General features: G+C 50.1%; 1 protein-coding gene across 1 annotated transcript in view; it reads right to left on the bottom strand.

Annotated features, from left to right (window-relative positions):
* The window catches only part of CDK5RAP2 (CDK5 regulatory subunit associated protein 2), a gene marked incomplete at both ends in the record, with an annotated part of 199,131 nt that overhangs the window by 18,618 nt on the left and 161,661 nt on the right, over positions 1 to 18,852 (bottom strand). The window contains 7 exons of the mRNA XM_080708903.1: positions 2,774 to 3,019; positions 4,293 to 4,417; positions 5,278 to 5,446; positions 7,355 to 7,471; positions 11,408 to 11,527; positions 15,279 to 15,457; positions 17,328 to 17,376. Of these exons, the coding sequence (XP_080565029.1) occupies positions 2,774 to 3,019; positions 4,293 to 4,417; positions 5,278 to 5,446; positions 7,355 to 7,471; positions 11,408 to 11,527; positions 15,279 to 15,457; positions 17,328 to 17,376 (1,005 nt within the window). The remainder of the gene's footprint in view (positions 1 to 2,773; positions 3,020 to 4,292; positions 4,418 to 5,277; positions 5,447 to 7,354; positions 7,472 to 11,407; positions 11,528 to 15,278; positions 15,458 to 17,327; positions 17,377 to 18,852) is intronic.

The following is an 18,852-nucleotide window of genomic DNA, read 5'->3' as shown; positions in this document are numbered from 1 at the left end:
AGACAAGTAAATAGCTTTACTTCAGGTGTCAGGAGGGCAGCGCAGGGGCTGTGGGCGCTTGGCTGAGAGGTGCCGGCCCCACTATGGCTTCCCACACCAGGAAGAAGAGGAAGGAGCATGTGGGAGGACACAGAGGCGTTAACTTTCAGGGAGAAAGATGCAGTTCCGGTGGCCAAGGCTCTGACACCAGGGAAGGGCCCGGCAGGGCACAAGCTGGACCCTCGGGACCGCGGGGCCCTGAGGGCATCACGCGGGGCAGTGTCCAGCTGAGCTCTGCGGTGTGCCCTGCTGCCCTGCAGAAGTCAGTCAAGGTTGCCACAGTAACTGAGTGACAGTGACCGCAGTAGGGTTTGGAGGGTGATACACCTGAAACACCAGAAGGAGGCAAAATCCAAAGGTGCTGCATAAGTGACCTGTGTGGCGCTTTATAACTTGGAACACCCGAAAAGCTTTTGAGTTCTCAGTAGCCCCGTGAGCAGGGTGGCGCTATGCTCTAGATTTCAGAGAAGGGGAAACTAAACAGCAGAGACAGGGAGTGACCTGCGGGTCAGTGGCAGGGCAAAGACCTGTCCAGTCTCGGGACCCCCCCCCCCATGCCCCTCCACCCACGCTACACTGGGGGTGGGCCGGCGGCACTGCAGCGCCTGCGGGGCACCTGGTGCCTGGCCCAAGGAGCCGGGAGGTCAGCTCCATGAGGCCACCCGGAGAGGAATCACTGCTGCCGAAGACCGAAGCCTTTAGAACAGAACTTTGAAACAGATGCACTTGAACGCAGTCCTGAAACAACTGCTACGAAGACAAGTGGCTGCCCACGACGGAAGTCTGATCTACACCCACAGACGGAGACCTTGCTGAGGCCCGCCGTGCGCGCAGGGTGCTCTCCTACATGCCTCTGGCCAACTTCCAGAAGCTGCCCTGGCTCTCCATCCTGGGCATCCCAGAACCTCCCTTCTCTGTCTCCCACAGGCTACCCCTACAACCTTGAGTCCTAGAGAAGGTCAGGAGAAGACTTGTATTTTACGTGGCAATGGCCACGCTGATGAAGTCATGCCCCCATCACTATCTCTGAACACTGCTCCAGGGATGCTGCCCAGGAGGCAGCAACATGGTGTCTTCCCAACTGTCCCCAGGCAGGACTTCACCCCAAGAATCGGGTTTATCAGAAAAAGCATATTAACACTGATGTTTACCAAAGCTCCTGTTGAGAGACCACTTTAACAATCAGCAGGGTAATGGTTTGGTGACTGACAACAACCTGCAAACAATCATTTGGAAGCCCACATGAAAGGAGAGGGACATTTATTATACAGTGCCGGCAACAAGGAGGAGGGATGGGGTGGGGCTCAGCAATCTAGCACTCGCCCAGCAAGTGTGAGGCCTGGATGCCCAGTTAACACACACAGACACACTAACACACAAACAGACAGACACACACACAAGACACAGACACACACACACACATACACACACACATATACACACAGACACACACAGACACAGACACACACACCCAGACAGACACACACAGACACACACACACAAACACAGACACACACAGACACACATGACAGGACACAGAATGACACAAAAACCAATCTAAACAATATAATTTTTTTGTGTGTGGTACTAGGGATGGAACCCACAAGCATTCTACCTCCGAGCTACACCCCCAGTCATATTTTTAGTCTTTTTATTTTTTGAAACAGGGTCCCACTGTGTTGCAAAGGGCCTTGCTAAGTAGCTGAGGCTGTCTGCGAACCATGATCCTCCAGTCTCAGTCTCCTGAATGCTGGGATTACAAGCATGCGCCACCACGCCCACCTAAACAATATAAATTTAAGCCTGTATTTGATTAAAAAGTAAAGAGACATATACAATTTTTTTAAAATAGCCATGGGGGGGTAAAAATTTTAAATCCTTATCAAGGAAAATAATCAATGAACCAATCACTGTGTTCTAAAACAGACTGATTGGGTGTGCTTTTTAAGTGAAAAGCAATAAACTTAATTCTCAGTCCACATAAAAACAAGACTAAACTTGTGCAAGGCCCTTGTTTCCCAGGCGCACTACCTCTGTGTGCAGCTGGATGCCCCGTGGACACCCTCCACGGCATCAGGATCACAAGCCCCAGATGCTCAGGCTCCAGGTCAGGTGGGGCAGGATCAGCTGGACTCAGGGCTAGCTCTGCCACCTGTTTGCTGCCCACTCTGGGCCTCAGCTTCTCTGTCCACACATGGCCTGTACCTGCACAAGCCTGGCCATTGGCTGTTCTGTTCCAGGCCTCGCTGGGCTGGTAGCGGGGGTGTCTGCCCCTCTCCCTGCTCCCTCCACAGCCTCTCCGGGGCTTGACAAGCCCCCAAAAAGACACAAAACAGACCCCCTCGTCCCCCTGCACAGAAGCTTTCCAGACCTGCAAGATGCTGAAAGCCAGAGTCAGAGGCATGGGCTCTGGCTTGAAGGCACTGAGAGGACTTGAAAGGCTTTTCAGCCTGGGAGTGCCAGGGTCAGGATGAAGTGGACGGAAGAAAGCATGACTGAAGGCAAGGAGGGCAGCTGGAAGCCCAAAGTCGACTTCCCAGGGGACCAAGAGAGAGACTATGCCATTCGCCAGGGGTGACAGCTAATTGCTTGTCAGGTGCCCTGGCTGGGACGACACAGTGTGCCTGCTGTCAATGGAAGACCACCTCCGTGGGCAAGGGCATCACTCTGCGCACATTTCACACACAGATGCACAGAGCTGCTTGTTCAAACAGCAAAGAGCCAGACGCCATACCGTGTCTGTCTAGCGGGAGGGGCCCCTCGGGAAGGGACAGGGCTTGGACAGCCACAGCGCCAGCTCCCTCCTGGGCCTTCCTCGGCCCCTGCGCCAGCTGCTCCTCCAGCCTGCTCCGCAAGGTGCTGTTGGTTTCGATGCTCCTTTCCAGCTGTGCCCGCAGATCCTGCATCTCTATCAGGAGGTCATGTAGGTCAACAAAGGGCTCCCGCCCCTTCCAGTCTTTTGACGCCTCCGCTCCAGCCTCTGGGGACACGTTCAAACAGAATCCTTGACATCTTCCACAATCAGAGGGTCAGTCACCAGAGGGACGCAATGGCGCTTCCAACCCGCCACCATCGCCCGCCTCCCCCTTCCAAAGAACTAGGTACAATTTAAAATAACAACTCGACTTTAAAAACAAAAATATTGGCTGACTTAATTGCTGCTATTCCACAGGCTAAATAAGAGCTGGAAATTAATTTTCACTTCTGCCCATAAAAGCCTAGCAAATTGCACACCAAACCCTGAAATTATGTCTAGTAGTAATAAAATCTATTTGGGCTGGAATTATAGAATGAAAGGGGATGATTTTAAGAGCCACAGTATATTAAAAAGGCACAACAGCAAGAATAAGAGAAGCAACTTGAGGAGAAATGAAAGCTGTGAGATGACCCTTTTCTAGATAAACTTTCAATAGGGAGAAACCACCTGGAAAATTAGTTTAAAAAAAAAACCACTACACCTCAAAATTGATTCTGAAACATTAGACCTTAGAGTTGAGTTTCTCTGATCTGGTATCTCTCTCGAGGTACCAGAGAGAGGACCAGGGCCAAGAATGTCCAGGCCACGGTGGGTGCTCCGTAAATATCTGCTGAAGAAATATGTTCTAGCAGGGACGAAAAGAAATATGTTCTAGCAGGGAAACTGTAATAACAGTTACTTCTTGACAGTGCCTACTAAGTGTCAGGTAGTGCGCTGGGATGCTTTAAGAAAAGACCTCAATCAGCCTTCACAGCCCCACACAGTGGACGTTAACAGGAGTGTTTACAGAGGCAGAAGCAGGCTGGGGAGGAGGGAGGAGACTCCACACCTCAGCTGGCCTGACCCCTGAGTTAAGTCCTTCCTTGTACCTTCTCTGCTGCTGTCAAGAAAAGCGGCCAAAGAGCTTGCTTCCACCAGGCCTAGTCCAGCTGGGCGAGGTGGTGCACGCCTATAATCCCAGTACTTGGGAGGCTGAGATAGATGGACCCCCAGTACTTGGGAGGCTGAGACAGGAGGGCCACAGGTTTAAAGCCAGCCTCAGCAACTTAGCGAGACCCTTTGCAAATAAAAAATAAAATAGGGCTGAGGGTATTGCTCTGAGGTAAAATGCTCCTTGGTTCAATCCCCAGCACCACACACAAAAAATAGGTCTAGTCTATCCAGGGGGCAGCTCCGGGTTTGATGACAATGCTTCAGGACAGAGCGTGGAGCCCTCAGGCTCCTGCCCGGCCACAGCCCTGGTGTGTGAAGGGCCCGGCCCCAGAGTGCCCGGTACCTTGTCGTTGCCTCCCGTGCTCCTCATCCAGCTGCGCGTACACCTTCAGCTCCATCTGGAGAGACTGGAGCAACTCGTCTTTCTGTGACAGCAGCTGCTGCCTGACCTTGGCCTCCTCCTGCACCCTGGAATGCCCCCCGGTGGGAGAAGAGGTTAATTCTACCCTGGGGTAACTTGCTCAAACCCCACAGGGTACGCCCATGCCACCTGGTCAGACGGGTATGGATGAAATCGGGACAAGTGTGGTCCTTAAGAATTCTATCACAGCCACTGCTCCCAAGTGGCCCGGGCCCAGCCCTTCACGGGTCTCGTGTAATCCTCTGACACCCTAAAAGGAAAGTGCTCTCTCATCCTCGATTCAGAGATAAGAGGAAGCTCAACTCAAAGGTTCTCTCTTACCCAGGGGCGCACCGCTCAGAAGAGCCGGGATGACCCACACCAGGGACTGGCTGATGGCAAAGAAAAAGCCCGGCTATGTCACCACACACCCCAGGTAAGGGCTGGGACACGCGTGAAGGCCAACATGAATCACTGAAAACGGCGACAAGCTGCAAGAGCGATCAGTAGGATTCTTTAAGATCCACGGCAGATGCACGTCTCTCTGCTCAGAATCTCCCAGCAGCGTGCTGTGCTGCTCAGAGTGGAAACCAAGTCCCCACACAGGGGCAGGCCCAGTGCAAGGCAGCACCTGTCGCCCCTCCAGCCCTGCCAGCCATGCCCTCTCCTGCAGTGGCCCCAGGGCCCCTGCGCCTCCTGCTAAAACGAACTTCCTCAGAAAGCCGCAGAGCTCACACCCTCCCTGCACAGCTAGCATCTTTTCAGAGACGCCTTCCTGAGCCACTGAAAATGCCCTGCACTAGTGCCCTCCTGCACACATTTCAGGTCCAGCAGATGTGTGACGAGGCTGCGCTCTGTGTCTCTGCGCTCTAGGGCAGGGCTAGCCCGCCTCGGCCTCGGCTGCTGGCCACATCCCCGGGGCCGGCACCTGCTCAGATCCCGGAGCAGCTGCTGGGTGCGCCTGTCCTTCTGCCCCACTGCCTCTCGCAGCCTGTGGTGCTCTCCCTTCAGGCCAGCAAACTCCTGCCGAAGGTGCTCGAGGCTCGCGGCCTTCCTGGAGAGGGACGCTCGCAATTTTTCATTCTCCTTCTGTTTATCTGCAAACACCAAAAAGTGCCACTGAGAAGGGATACCATTTGCTTTTTCCAACCTTATTACAGAGATAGAGCACTTCAGCTAGAGCACTCCAAGAATACAGAAAGGAATGAGATTTAATCTGACATTTATGATTTTGGTGTTCCAATTATCTTATGCATTTTGGGCAGATAAATCTGTCAACATCAAGGCTGCAGATTAAACGTCACTGGCATGAAATGGGCCTGTTTAATTTTCTATTAAATAATGGGCCTTGCAAACCTGGTTACTTTGCCTTTGCACAGCAAGCAGCAGGCAGAAACTGCAGGCGGAGGCAAGAGGCGGGGCCCCAAGCTCTGGCCCTGCAGTGTGTGTGCAGGGCCCACATCCCTCCCCAGGCCCCTGCCAGGAGACAAGCAGGGCCATGCTGAAAACGTGTGAGGACATCGCCTCTCCTAGGAGCAAAACATAGGCGGAAGCCAAGAGAGGGGCCCAGAGCAGGGCCGGAGGCAGAGTGGAGGGCCCAAGGGTGGCTCCTCTGCTTCCCGACCCCATGCCTGGAGCAGGGCTCCCGCTTCTCTGTGCCTTGGTTTCTTCATGTGATGAGGTAAAGGGCTGGGCACTGGGCTTCGTGTGCAGGTCGGGGGCTGTGAGCAGTGCTGCTAGTGGACGCTCCCCGGTCCGGCACTGCCCTGAAGGCACTCCATTAAGACCCTCACGTGTATCATCTTATTCATCTTCCCTGCCAACCTCTGCAGGCTGGTACTGTTTATTATCCTCTCTATCTTCCACACAGGACACGAGGGATTAGTGAGGTTAAGACCACCCTGCAGCCACACCGCCAGCAAGTGGCAGAGCCAGGACTGATGCCCGGGGTGTTTGACGCTGCCTTAATCGCGGCGCAGGGACGTCCACGCCAGCTCAGGCTCCAGGTCCCCCAGGCTGCGGGTGCAGTGGGCTGGTCTGCACTTCCCTGCCTTCAACCCCGGCCTCAGCAGCTCCCCTCATTCCATGCAGAGGGCCCTGCTTCCCCGGGACCTGGGCTACCTTGGCTACCATCCCTCATCCTCTAGACAGCTCTTGAAGTCCAGCTCCCTGGCACCCCTTGCCATGGCCACGCCTCGTGCTGGCCTGCGCTGGGTTGCCTGGCTGCCTTCCCATCAGACCTTGAGCCCCCTGAGGCGGGCGACCAGGACTCATGCGTGTCGGTATCAGATGTAGAACAGGCAGGGAGTATGTGCTGAATGAATGAATGGCCTGTAGAAGGCCCAGTTGCTTTTCTTAAGCTAAAAGCAGCATCAATATCCTCTACGGAAGGCAGACAGGGTGGCCAGGTTCCTGCTGCACCACCTTCTGGCTCTGAGGCCCCAGGTGGGGTATTTCCCTAGGCCTTGGCTTCCAACCGGTAAAACAGGGCTAATAATACTTCATTCCAGAGGTGTTTTAGGTACTAAAAGATAACATAAGCAAAAGCTCTTCAGGAGCTAAGCAGAAAATAGAAGGAATTAAGAGAAGGGATCTTTATGAGAAATACTGGATAAGCTCTGCTGCTAGCTGGAAATCTGTGGTTTCGATTTTAGCAGTAATATCTTTCCAGCTCTTCTCTCTTCTGCTGCAAAACCAAGACAAACAAGAGGAAGCTGTATGAGGGGACGCACGGCAGGTAAACACGGCAACGTCTGCTGAGACCCTGGCAGGGCCGTTGTGCTGAGGCCTTCATACTACCAATTACCACAGTAGCCTTCTGAGGTAAGTATTCCGTGACCTCTCTGAACCCCAGCTTTCTAAGCTGTAAAACATGGGTACCTCATAAAGCTGCTGTGACAATGAGACGGGGTAAGCTGCCACAGGGCCTCAGGATGGGAGCCAAGCTGGTCGGACTCCGGCACGCGTCTGCCGATGCTGAGGCTGTGGGCGCTGCTCCTTCTTACCTCGAGACCCTTTCATGAGCATCGTATTGAGCTCCTGGTTCTGCTTCCTCAGGAAATGAATTTCTGATGTCAGAGAACTGTGCAGCTCTGAACCATAAGCAAAATTGTTGGTAGAACCTATAAAAACACGCGTAAACGGTGATTTATGATTTATGGACTGATCTGGGTCAGTCTGAACGCAACTTCCCAGAAAGCCATTTTAAACAAAAAGGAAAGAGGCATGCAGTGAAAATCACTCCTGTGAACCACACGAGTTATTGCTGGAGCCCAGAGGGAGTGAGTATGAAGCGGACAAGGACAGGTAGGAGACTCGGCCGGGCGGGTGGCCCGTGACAGTCAGGACTGTCACAGCAGTACCTCCTGAGGTGCCTGCCAGGCCCGGCCCCGAGGCCCTCAGCCCCAGAGCCAAAGCTCAATTCTCCCTTCAAATCCCCCTCGCACCTACCCCCTGCCTCCGGAGACGGCACCACCACAACCCCTAACCTGAGCCGCACCCGGGAGCCTCCTTAAACTGCCTCCCTGCCAGGCACATCAGAAAATCACATCCCTCCACGATGCGCGGCCCCTGGCCGACCGTTTTCTGTCCGGCTGCTCAGGCCTCACCTCTCTGCTCTTTAGCCAATGGAGTTATCTTCCTAAATGGCCCAGCACTGTGAAAGCAACCACAGGAACACGGCACAGTCCGGACTTCTCAGTCTAGAATCTGAGGTCTCCAGGGCATACCTCGAGCCCTCTCCAAGCAAAACACTTGTTACCCTCATAACTTGGACCAAACAGGCCCGCTGCTGGGCCCCAGGCGCACCAGGCCCACCCCTCCCTGACTCCCCTTGCCCACAACGCCATCACCCTCCTCACCTGTCAGTCACTCTTCCAACTCTTGGCTCAACTTCACTGCCCCTAAGTGTACATGTAAAGATCTGGGTCTCGAGCTGCAGAGACCGGGCTGTAGGTCACTTGACTGTCTGCAAATCCCCGACCAAGCTGTTGCCGGTCTGCTCAAGTCCTACCCCTTCCTCTAAATTAGCTCCGATGCCACCTCTTGCTGGACACCTCTCACCCCCTACAGCTCAGCACTGCCTGCGCTCGGGCTTGCCTGTCTGCTGTGCTGAGCTCCTCCTGGGTGGGGGGTCAGCCTCTCCACCTCCCCTCCCACCCTCTGCACCAATCAAGTACACTTGCTGCACAACCGCCAAAATGTCAGATCCTGCTCCCAATCGCCCCGCAGTGAGAACTGGTCGTGAGCCACTGAGACCTGGGGGATTTGGGGGAAGATTTCCTGGCACTATGAAAGGGCACAGCGAGAAGCCCACGCCTCTTTATGCCTTGGACACTGCACAGAGGATGTGAGGCTCACGTGCCTGCAGCCATCACAGACACTAAGCCCAGCCCCGCTGTCACTGAGCATGAGACCTGCCTGGGACCCACCCGCCTCTGGGTCTCTTCTTATATAAGAAACGTAACCCCCCCCCCAGACTGCTTACACTGGTTTTTACTTCTATTTTGTTGTCTGTAGCTAAAAGTACCCGACTATACAACTGATTACTTGTAAGGCTCACACTTGGATAAGTGTGTTCTCCCCATGCCACAGCAACTGCACCCCAGCACGGTCACAGACTTGCTTTAGTTACAAAACCATCTTCCTCCACTCTCCCTGTGCCTGGGTAGAGCTGGGGCTCTGGCTTCCCGGCAGCTACCAGATCTCTGGCAAGGCACATCACTCCCTCAGTCTTCATGCGTTCAACAAAAATGGCTGAGGCGCTACTGTTACTGCTGCTAGCATTTGTAGTGATGGCACCGCTGATGGCATGCTGCAGCCAAACCAGGACCAAAGAGTAGCAAGAATGAGCAGGAAGAATCCTACCCACGTCTGCGATGACCAAGGCTCCAAAGGAACAATGAAGCCCAAGAGCACTCCTGTCCTGGTCTAGACCTGAGCAGTCAGACCCGGGCTAGCAAGGCCCACCGGGCCGCTCAGGGGCCAGTCTTCCCCTGAACGCCAGCTCCACAGTAAACTCAGGTACCTGACAACGAGCTGGAAGCTTGATGTGACACAGGACATGACAATTTTTAACTCCAGCCAGGCCTTTCTCAGACCTGCTCCGGGAACACTTCCCAGCAGGGGAGGCGGGGCCGCTTTTATTTCTTTGTCTTTTCAGAGATGGTGACAACATGGTGAGCACGCATGTCTTTCCACTAGCGTAAATACTTTATGAATGCCTCTTGGTAAACCTTCCCGTCAGAGGGAATTTCTCTCCAGAGCAATCGCCTGCTCCGCTGTAGCCAGTGGCCATTTGAGCCCCCAAATAATTCTATAATTGGATTTGCCAGGGAAAATGTACAACAAAATGAATCTAATTCAGGCATTAGCGAGAGTGAATGTGAAGGGCCCAGGCGTGTCTTTCTTTCCTGTGTTTGATACAACTAATAACTCAGATTAATCAATTTCCCGGGGGGGGGGGTGGGCTAGGGTGAAAGGAGTGAGAGGAAGAGGAGAAAGGGGGGAGGAGGGGCATGGGAACTACCGTTGGCCTTGGAAAGATGTCCTAGCCAGGTGTGGAGCACGCTTGTGATCCTAGCATTTGGGAGGCTGGGACGGGAGGATCGCGGTTCAAGGACAGCCTCAGCTACTACCTAGTGAGGACCCTTTGCAACTCAGTGAGATCTTGTTTCAAAAATAAATAATAAAAAATAGGGCTGGGGGTGTAGCTCAGAGGTAGAATGGCCATGGGTTTCATCCCCAGTACCACAAAAAAAAAAAAAAAAGACAACTTTCTAGGCTGCAGGCTATGGTGGTCTAGAGAGGAATGGGATGTGGACGGGGCATCCAAGCACCCGAGCACCACCATCCGTGCTGTCTTTCTAGAACTCAGTAATCTCACCTTTAAAAATAGGAATGGCATTAGAGACCTCACCCACCCACCGCAGAGCTTTGCAATGCAAAACTGGCCATGTTATACCATATAAAACAGTCAAAACTGATGAGGATAGAAGCAACTATGTTGGATTTTTTTTTATTTTGGTGGTACGGGGGATGGAACCCTTCTACCTCCAGGCTATACTCCCAGACCTATTTTATATTTTATTTGGAAAAAGGGTCTCTTAAGCCAGCAAGGCTGGCTTCAAACCTGCACGATCCTCCTGTCTCCGCCTCCCAAGCGCAGGGATTACAAGCGTGCACCACCATGCCCAGCAAGAAGCAACTATTTATTAAGTGAGGCACTGAGCAAGGCCCTATTCATGGCATCGCCTCATTTAATCTCACTATGACTCAGTTTTATGAAATAATTAAGACTGGGAGAGGCAGAGTGAATTGCCCAAAGCCCAATATACATATATATACATATGAACCGTAAGAGCTAGATCCCACACCTAGGTCAGTCCAGCACCCAAATGAACTCAGCTCTTTCCCAGTGCCTCAAGCTGCTCTCCAGAAACCTCCTTCATGGGTTGAGGACTCTGCGTGGAGCAATAAAGACAGATTCCAAGAGACACAGTTCAATGCAAAATGGGTCAGAATCATGGCTGTGGAGTATGCTAACTTTGGGATGAGAGGGAGAATGCGAATATATACTTGTATTTGCACTTAACAAATCACTGTCAGGACACAGGAGACAACCAATGAAGGTGCAGAGGAAGGCAGGAGAACAGCTGAAGAATGTTTGACTATGTTAAAATCTTACCTATGGGAAGAGAGGTTCCGTTTTCACGGAAGAGCATTCCATTCAGAGCTAACAGTGGTTATGCAGGAATACTGGTGACCTTCTATTGGGCACGTGAGATTTCCCAGGTTGCTGATACGCTGAGATTTTTATAATCTACTATTGACAGAAGACAGCTTTGTTCTATTCTGAAATCTGTACCTCTACAGCTTCCAAAGTTCAGCGAGCAGTCAACCACTGCTCAGGATGTCAGAGGCTGGCAGACTTCTCCAGAGCCTAAGAAACCCACATTTATCCAGCACCTGCCTGTCCACAGACTGCCCAGCAGCCAATGTGACACAGCGAAGCACTTTCCCATAGGCGCGCGCCACCCTGTGGACAGGCGCGTCCTTACCTTGATCACACTCCGAGCCCTGCCGTTCCAGCTGTTTCCTTAGCTTCTCATTTGTTTTGATGGATTCTTCTAAACGTTTTCTCAAAGTTCGAACTTCTTGTATGTGCTCCATGAGTAAGTCTACAGGAAGAAAGGGCATTTTTAAAAACAGAATAATTTATAGCCTATGCAGGGATTTGGAAATTCCAACAGCATTTGATGTGCTAAGATAGTCAGCAACAGAACTCTTTCCTGGGCTTGGGGAGGCTGACAGCCCACAGACACAGCTCTCAGATGGTTCTCTGCGGCACTCCACTGGGAAGCCACTTTCCATCACATGGAAAAATTACATTCCATACAACTTTAATGCTAACTCTAATGTAGCCTTTTATTCTTCTCAATATCAAATATTAATTTAAAATCTTCCTTATGGTGAAATTAACAGATCAATTTCAAGTTGGCCTGGGTTGCCTGGGTGTTGATTAAACCACCTCCATAATGAATCCAGGGTTTTTTTAGACTAATTTTTAAGAGAATATGTTATCTATTTATTACTTAATAATTTAAGACTTAAACACAAAGCACAGTAATGCTGGGAAGAATGACTATAAGAAGAGTAAATTCCCAAGTACCTGCTGTCAGCGTGAGTATAAGTATATATGACCTTTGGGGACCATTTATATCATTAGCCTTAGAAAAATTCATTTCCAATGTCTTCTATGAAATAATTCTACTCTAGGACTCTAAAAAGATCACCAGAGATGCTAACAAGCATTTTCAAGAATGCATGAAAATATTCATCTTAGTATTATATCGTAACAGTAAAAACTGAACTAAAATTGTTGAGTAAACTGCAATATATCCACTACCATGCAGTATTACATAGCCATTAAAATTATGTTATTAAAATCTATACAATACCATTGAAAATTATTATTATCGTATTATGTTAAATTTTAAAATAGATACAAAATTGATTATTCATCATTATCAAAAGTATATAAAAACCTACATGGATAAGACAAAGATATGAAAGAAGAAAATACACCCAAATATTAACAGCAGTTACCTGAAGGTTATAGATTTCAGGTTTTTCAAAAATTCTATATTACCTTTTAATATAATACTTAATAGGACAAATTTTAATTCCCAAATTTCCTAAAATTAGCACGTATTATTATTTTTATTCTCTGCTACATTTCACTTTTAACAAAGAAAGAAACAGTTCCAATCCAGAGGTAGGTTTCTAAAATCAGTGTTTAAAACATAATCACATTAAGTATCCAAAGGCAAAACTAATGCCTTTAATTCATCAATTAGGGTATACTCAGTATGTCTTAGTAATGTTTGTTTTCAAACATTATACTAATGTTATGACCCAGTTTTAATTCCTGCAAAATGGCTTTCATTTAAAAGTAGCACAATGTTACAGATCTTTTCCTAATTAAATAGTAATTTTGCCATGAATTTGAATGTTTATGAGATGACTTAATTCCCAGACCTTCAGCTATCTCCTGTTAATGCCAGCAGTGTGGCAAGTTGTCTGGGGATGTCTGTGGTTCCCTCTGCAGGGCCGCACCGAGGGCCTGCCTCACCCTCCTGGCACACCCAGGACTGTACCTCCTGGCCCTGCCTTGCTGCCCTGCAAATCTTCAGTGGCAACACGGGCCAGCCGCCCAGGAACTTAGTGGTTTTGACTGCAGCCTCCCTTGCTGGCGTATCCACGGCACAGCACATGCTCGGTGGCCATCAATAGAAGGCAGCCTCCACAGAGCCTTTGGCCAGAGCTGGAATCACCACTCGGGCTTGAGAAACATTCCCTGCCGGACTGGACACCACTTATTAATTATGCAGCCGTACCACAGAGAAGAAAATGCTATACAAGCCTGGACAAAGTGGGAAAGATCTGTCTCTATTGCAGTAAACCCTTGTGACAAATGATAATTCTTTAAAACCATAAATCCTGCAAGAAGCAACCACACACAAAAAAAAATGTGTCTCTTGTTTTGCCTCGTAGTTCCAATTTAGAGAATTGATGTTAAGAAAATGCCCCCAAATAAGGGAAAGGCTTTGTGTTCAAAGACGCTCCCTCCAGCACTGTTTACAATTGTGAGATCTGGCGATGACTTAAATGTTCAGCAACAGGGGAACATAAGATAAACTGCAGTTCAGCCTTTCAATGGACTGCTCTAAAGCCATGAAAAATGACATTATGTAACAACATGCCAGAAAGCTCAGGATGTAATGTGAAGTGAGAAAGGAAAAAATACTAAATTATCTCCCTACACAGATTATAAATATGACAAAAAGAAAAACAGATGCAGAGAATAAAAGGCTGAAGAGAAACAAACCAAAAAATATAAGAGTGGGTTTGTCAGGACAGCTCCTGAGATCACTGTCCCCATTCAGGGAAAGTGCCTCCCCCAAGAAAGCACTCGAGGGCCCCACCGCGGGTCCCGGAAGAGCAGAGACGACTACAAGGTTCTACGTCAGAAATAAGACATGGGTTGGGAGGTAGAGAGGTGAGGGAAGACGAGGAGGTGTAGGGAAGAGGAAGAAGAGGGCACTGACCCTACCACAGCAGGAGCCTTTAAAGAAGAGGGATCTCACACAGTCAAAACTGCAGAGGGATAATGCAGAAAGCCCAAGAAATAAGCCGGGCATGGTGGTGCACGCTTGTAATCCCTTCTTGGGGGGTTGAGAAGGAGGATCGCGGGTTCACGGCCAGCCTCGGCAACCTAGCAAGGCTCTCAGCAACTTCGTGACATCCTGTTTCTAATATTAAAAAATAATAAAATAGGGCCAGGGATATAGCTCTGAGGTAGCAGGCCCTTGGGTTCAACCCCAGTACATCAAGAACAACAAAGGAAGCCCAAGAAATGAGTCCAGATGACTGGCTGCGGGAGGAGCCCAGCGCCTGTGGCTTTCAATGAGAATGTACACCCCACATACTAGTCTGCTCTGGGCACCTCTGGGCCATGAGGGTCCTCGAGAAGCAAGAAGCAGAGAAGCCTCAGAGGCTAGTGCAGGTCAGAGGCTCCACTCAATGCTCTTTAACATACTGGGTGGGGTCTCCCTATAAATCTGCATCTGAAAAAGGGGTCCTGTTGTTTAAAATTGGCTTCAGAGTCTTAAAAATAATCACCTATGCGGATCAAGCGTCAATAAAGAGCCTTTAGCAAGGAGGGATCAGGGTGGTGCCTTGTGAGCAACCCCTAGAAGAAAGAGGACAGAAAGTAATGAAGTCCAGAATCTCTACTATCAGAGGGCTGGAAACTATGGCCTGCAGACCAGACCCCGCCCACCACCTTTCTGTAAAGGTTTGATGGGACCTTGGCTGTGCTCTTCATGTACATTGCAAATGCAGAAGCAGAGCTGACGGCTGCAAGAGTAGCCCCATACCCTGCAAAGCCTAAAACACTATCACAGGAAAAGTTTGCCGATCCCTAGTCTACTGGGTCTGTTTTATATACCCCTTAAATCTTTGAAATATATTGAATTATAAACACTAGGCCCTGTTTCTTGCCCCAACAAAAGGGACTTCAGGTATAGCCAGGTGAAGGAGCAAGCGGGGGCATGTCCCTGGGGAAGCTGATTCTGCCTACGAGGCCCATGGTCAGAGGCAGAACTGGGTGTTAAGGGCTGAATGTGTTTCCCACGTTCACAGGCTGAGCCTCTTAGTTCTCTGTGAGTATTAGGAGGTGGGGCTTTGGGTGATGAGATCAATAGGCTGAGATTGATAGCCTTCATGAATGGGGATTCCTGCCCCTTTCACAGAGACCCCAGCAAGCTCTCTGGCCTCTCAGAGGGTCGTCACACTCTGCTCACAAAGGCAGGACAGCAGCTTAGTGCCCACGCCTGGCCGTGGTTCCGACGTTAGTGGAACTTTTACCTTGAGAAAATTGGTTCGTCATAACCGAAGTCTTCTCAGCCTCACTGCCTGGCTTCTGGTCCTGGGATTGGAAGGACTTCTCAGACATGTCGTCATCAGACAGCACGTGAGAGGTGGACGGCTCCGGAGACTCAGGTAGAATATATGGGTAGGCCAGGTTGTTTTCCTCAATCCTTAACCAGTGAGATTAAAATACAAATCATTTTCTACACTAAGACCCCGAGCCAGGGCCATGATGCCAGAACACTGCTCTAATTCAGGCAGTCCTTTTGCTTCCCTTCAGTGGTAAGGAAAGACATTCTGAAAACATAAAGGGCTCCACACACTGGAGTCTGAAGGCAAGGCAGAAAGAAAGTGAGGGCTGTGCTGTGCCTGTCCCAGACGGCACGTCCCCAGCAGCTGTTCCCCACTGCCTGCTCTTCCCAGCATCCCAGATCTTACTCGGTCCTCACTGACCCCCTTTGGGGTCCTACAGAGGAGGTCCTATCCTTCTTAGCACTGTGGAAACAGAGGCACATCATTAACGAGCCCACTGTCTCAGCTTGCAAAGTGACACCATTCAGAGCTAAGCCAGGCCTACCTGGCTCCAAGAGCCCAGGAGGATGTGGGAGTCTGGCCCAAAGCCGTGATTGGCCTGAGGGATTTAGAAATCTCAAAGCCCTCGTGGAATATACAAAGGTCCCAACAGCATCAGTCGGGCAATCGTGTGGTTATTAACCTGTATCTCCTGAGGACCACCTAAGTCATAGGAAAAACCACCTGAATGCTGTGAAAAGCCAGGAGAATCTCCATTATAGATAAGCTTCTTAATTTAAGCCTCTCTCTCCCTCTTCCCTATTACTTCTTGTCTGTGGCCACAGCCTCATTATTCATGAGCTCAGACAAGAGCAAAGGCCTGGCAAGCTGGCCCATGTTCATTAACAGGTACACAGCAGGTGCAGCTCCGCCCAGCCGATGGGAGATGCTGTGGGCTTGCAAGAGTGCTGATTTCCATGTCTTTATTTTACCCCCAGGAACCCACAGAGAAGGAAGGGACCACACAGCATCGATAGCAATCAGAACTGCTATCAAGTAGACAGAGGGGGCAGGACCTGGGCATCTGCAGTGGGCCATAGAGGCCAGCTAAGAAACTGTGCAATCTAGGTCTTATCTCTGCCCTCAGATGACAACACAGAAAAACAGCAAAAGTACAGGTACTAGATTAAAAGAGATCCAAGTTCAAGTCTTAGCTCTGCCTCTCAAGGGCAAGGATGCAACTCTGAGACACGGGCTCCTCAACCCAAAGTGGGAATGAAAGTGCTCGGTCTAGGGTCAGAAGTCACCACGGCAACGCTGTTGATGCCAGCTAGCTCCTTTCCTCTCTGGAGGAGCCTGGGAGTGGACAGATAAACGCAGAAAGAATCATAATACCACGTGACAAGTGATCCTGGGACGTAGTGGAGGAGGAGAAGGAAGGAGGCAGGTGCACAACGGGTGCTCAGCCCCCCTCCCCCTGTCAGGTCAGGAGAACCGGGGAGCCAGAAAAGATGGGACACCGGGCCTGGCGTGCTGGGGGACTTGTAATCCTAGCATTTGGGAGGCTGAGACAGGAGGATCAAGTTTGCAGACAGCCTCAGCTACTTGGTGAGGCCCTTTGCAACTCAGTGAGACCCTGTTTCAAAATAAAGAATAAAAAAAATAGGGCTGGGGGTGTAGTTTGCCCCTGGGTTCCATCACAAGTACGGCAAAAAGAGAAAAGCTGGGATGCTGGTTCATGGCCGGTGGGTAGGGAAGGAGGATGGGTCGTTCTGGGAAGAGCACCCTGGAGTCAACAGCGGAAACATGTCACCTGGCTCAAATCACCACCAGTCGCCAGATGCGAACGACGCAGCCACAGGACACAGCCTGACTCTTTATTCCGTGTGGCCCTCTCAGCTCTATGGGTGTTTGTGCCATATTTACAAAAAGCAGGGGATTTACTTAAGGGAGGGAGCCAGGACATTAAAAAGCCCATAGGCAAACCCCAAGCACAGTCCCAGAGAGCCTTCTTGGCAAATGTGCCGCACTCACCTCTCTACAGGTCCATTCTGGGGGCTCCGCTCCACTCCAGCTGATTTTCCTGGAAGCAGAAATAACATCAAGAAAGAAGGTGAACACTTTTTTTTTTTTAAAGCGACCTCTAACAATGTCTTGCCCACACCTTCACAGGGGCGCCCTTCCATGTGTTTAAACACTCTTGACCACAATCCCGGGAACTGAAGGGGCGTTACCAAGAGTAAGGTCAGAGGGCAGGCTGTGGCTTTTTCACTGCCAGACCACCAGGTCCAGGGGACAGCACCACATCCAAAAGCAATCACAGAGGCCTCGCTGGGCGTCGTTCTCTTCCTCTTGAATTCAGATACTAACACAGTATATACTCATTACAGCAAACAGGCAACAGGATCAAAAACAGCCCATTCAGCTGGGCGTGGTGGCACACCCTTGTGATCCCAGTACTTGGGGGGCTGAGACAAGAGGATCATGGTTCGAGGCCAGCCTCAGCTACTTAGTGAGGCCCTCTGCAATTTAGTGAGACCTTCTTTCAAAGTAAAGAATAAAAAATAGGGCTGGGGGTATAGCTCGGAAGTAGAATGCCCCTGGCTTCTACCCCCAGTACCACACACACACACACACGCACACACACATACACAAACACACACACACACACACACACCAGCTCCCTCTCCTGTGCCTGCACACATGTGACTGGGCTGCCCACCATTCTTGCTCCCATGCACGTGGGAAGAGATGATCCTTTAGTGACTTAATTTTTTCACTTTGTACTTTATAATAAGCACTCCTCTTACTAAATCTGCTTTAGAAACCTCAGTTTCAGCAACCACACTAGTATTCCACTGTAGGCGCACATGTACTGCAGTTTTTACCAGTTACCTATCTAATATTTAGATCTCCATATTTTCATTTTAATAAATAAATGAAATAAAACATCTCTGTGAGCACAGCTTTATCAGCATTTAAATTATTCCCTTAGGAAAGACTCTCAGAACTAAGACTACTAGGGAAAAGAGTATTTGAGGGCGGCGTTAAGCCGCTGTCTACAGCAGGGGAGCTGACTAAAAGCCCTGACCAAAGAAGAGAAAACAAAGCTCTGAGTGTTGTTGGGCAACAGACGCTCCACTCCTCTCTCGCGTGTCATCATTTGCTGTTTGAAAGGAAGCACGAGCCCAGATTTCAAAGAGACTAACAACTTTATTTTTAAAAATACTTCAGAACTCTGGAAATTGCAGACCAGGATGAGCTCTTTGAAGAAACTGACGTATGGCTAAAGAAAAAACCAAACCCTTCTATAGCGGCACTTGAAAAATGAGACTATAATTAAACTGCACCCACACATCTAATTTTCAAAACTCCTCCTAAAAGGAAAAGTTCTCAAACACCACAGCGTACAGAAAAGATCACCGGAGCTTGCCTGCTTGTTTCAGAACCATGGTTCCTACCACGGCTCACTGGCAGACAGCCCGGCCACCTAGGCTCCCCCTCCACTCCAGCTGGGCACCAAGAGCCAGTGCACCCAAGGTCTTGAAAGCCCCTTCCC

Source organism: Muscardinus avellanarius, assembly GCF_963383645.1.
Source record: "Muscardinus avellanarius genome assembly, chromosome: 13".
NCBI classification, from domain to species: domain Eukaryota; kingdom Metazoa; phylum Chordata; class Mammalia; order Rodentia; family Gliridae; genus Muscardinus; species Muscardinus avellanarius.
Note: the sequence above shows the minus strand (reverse complement) of the source record. Positions and strands in the feature narration are given on the sequence as shown.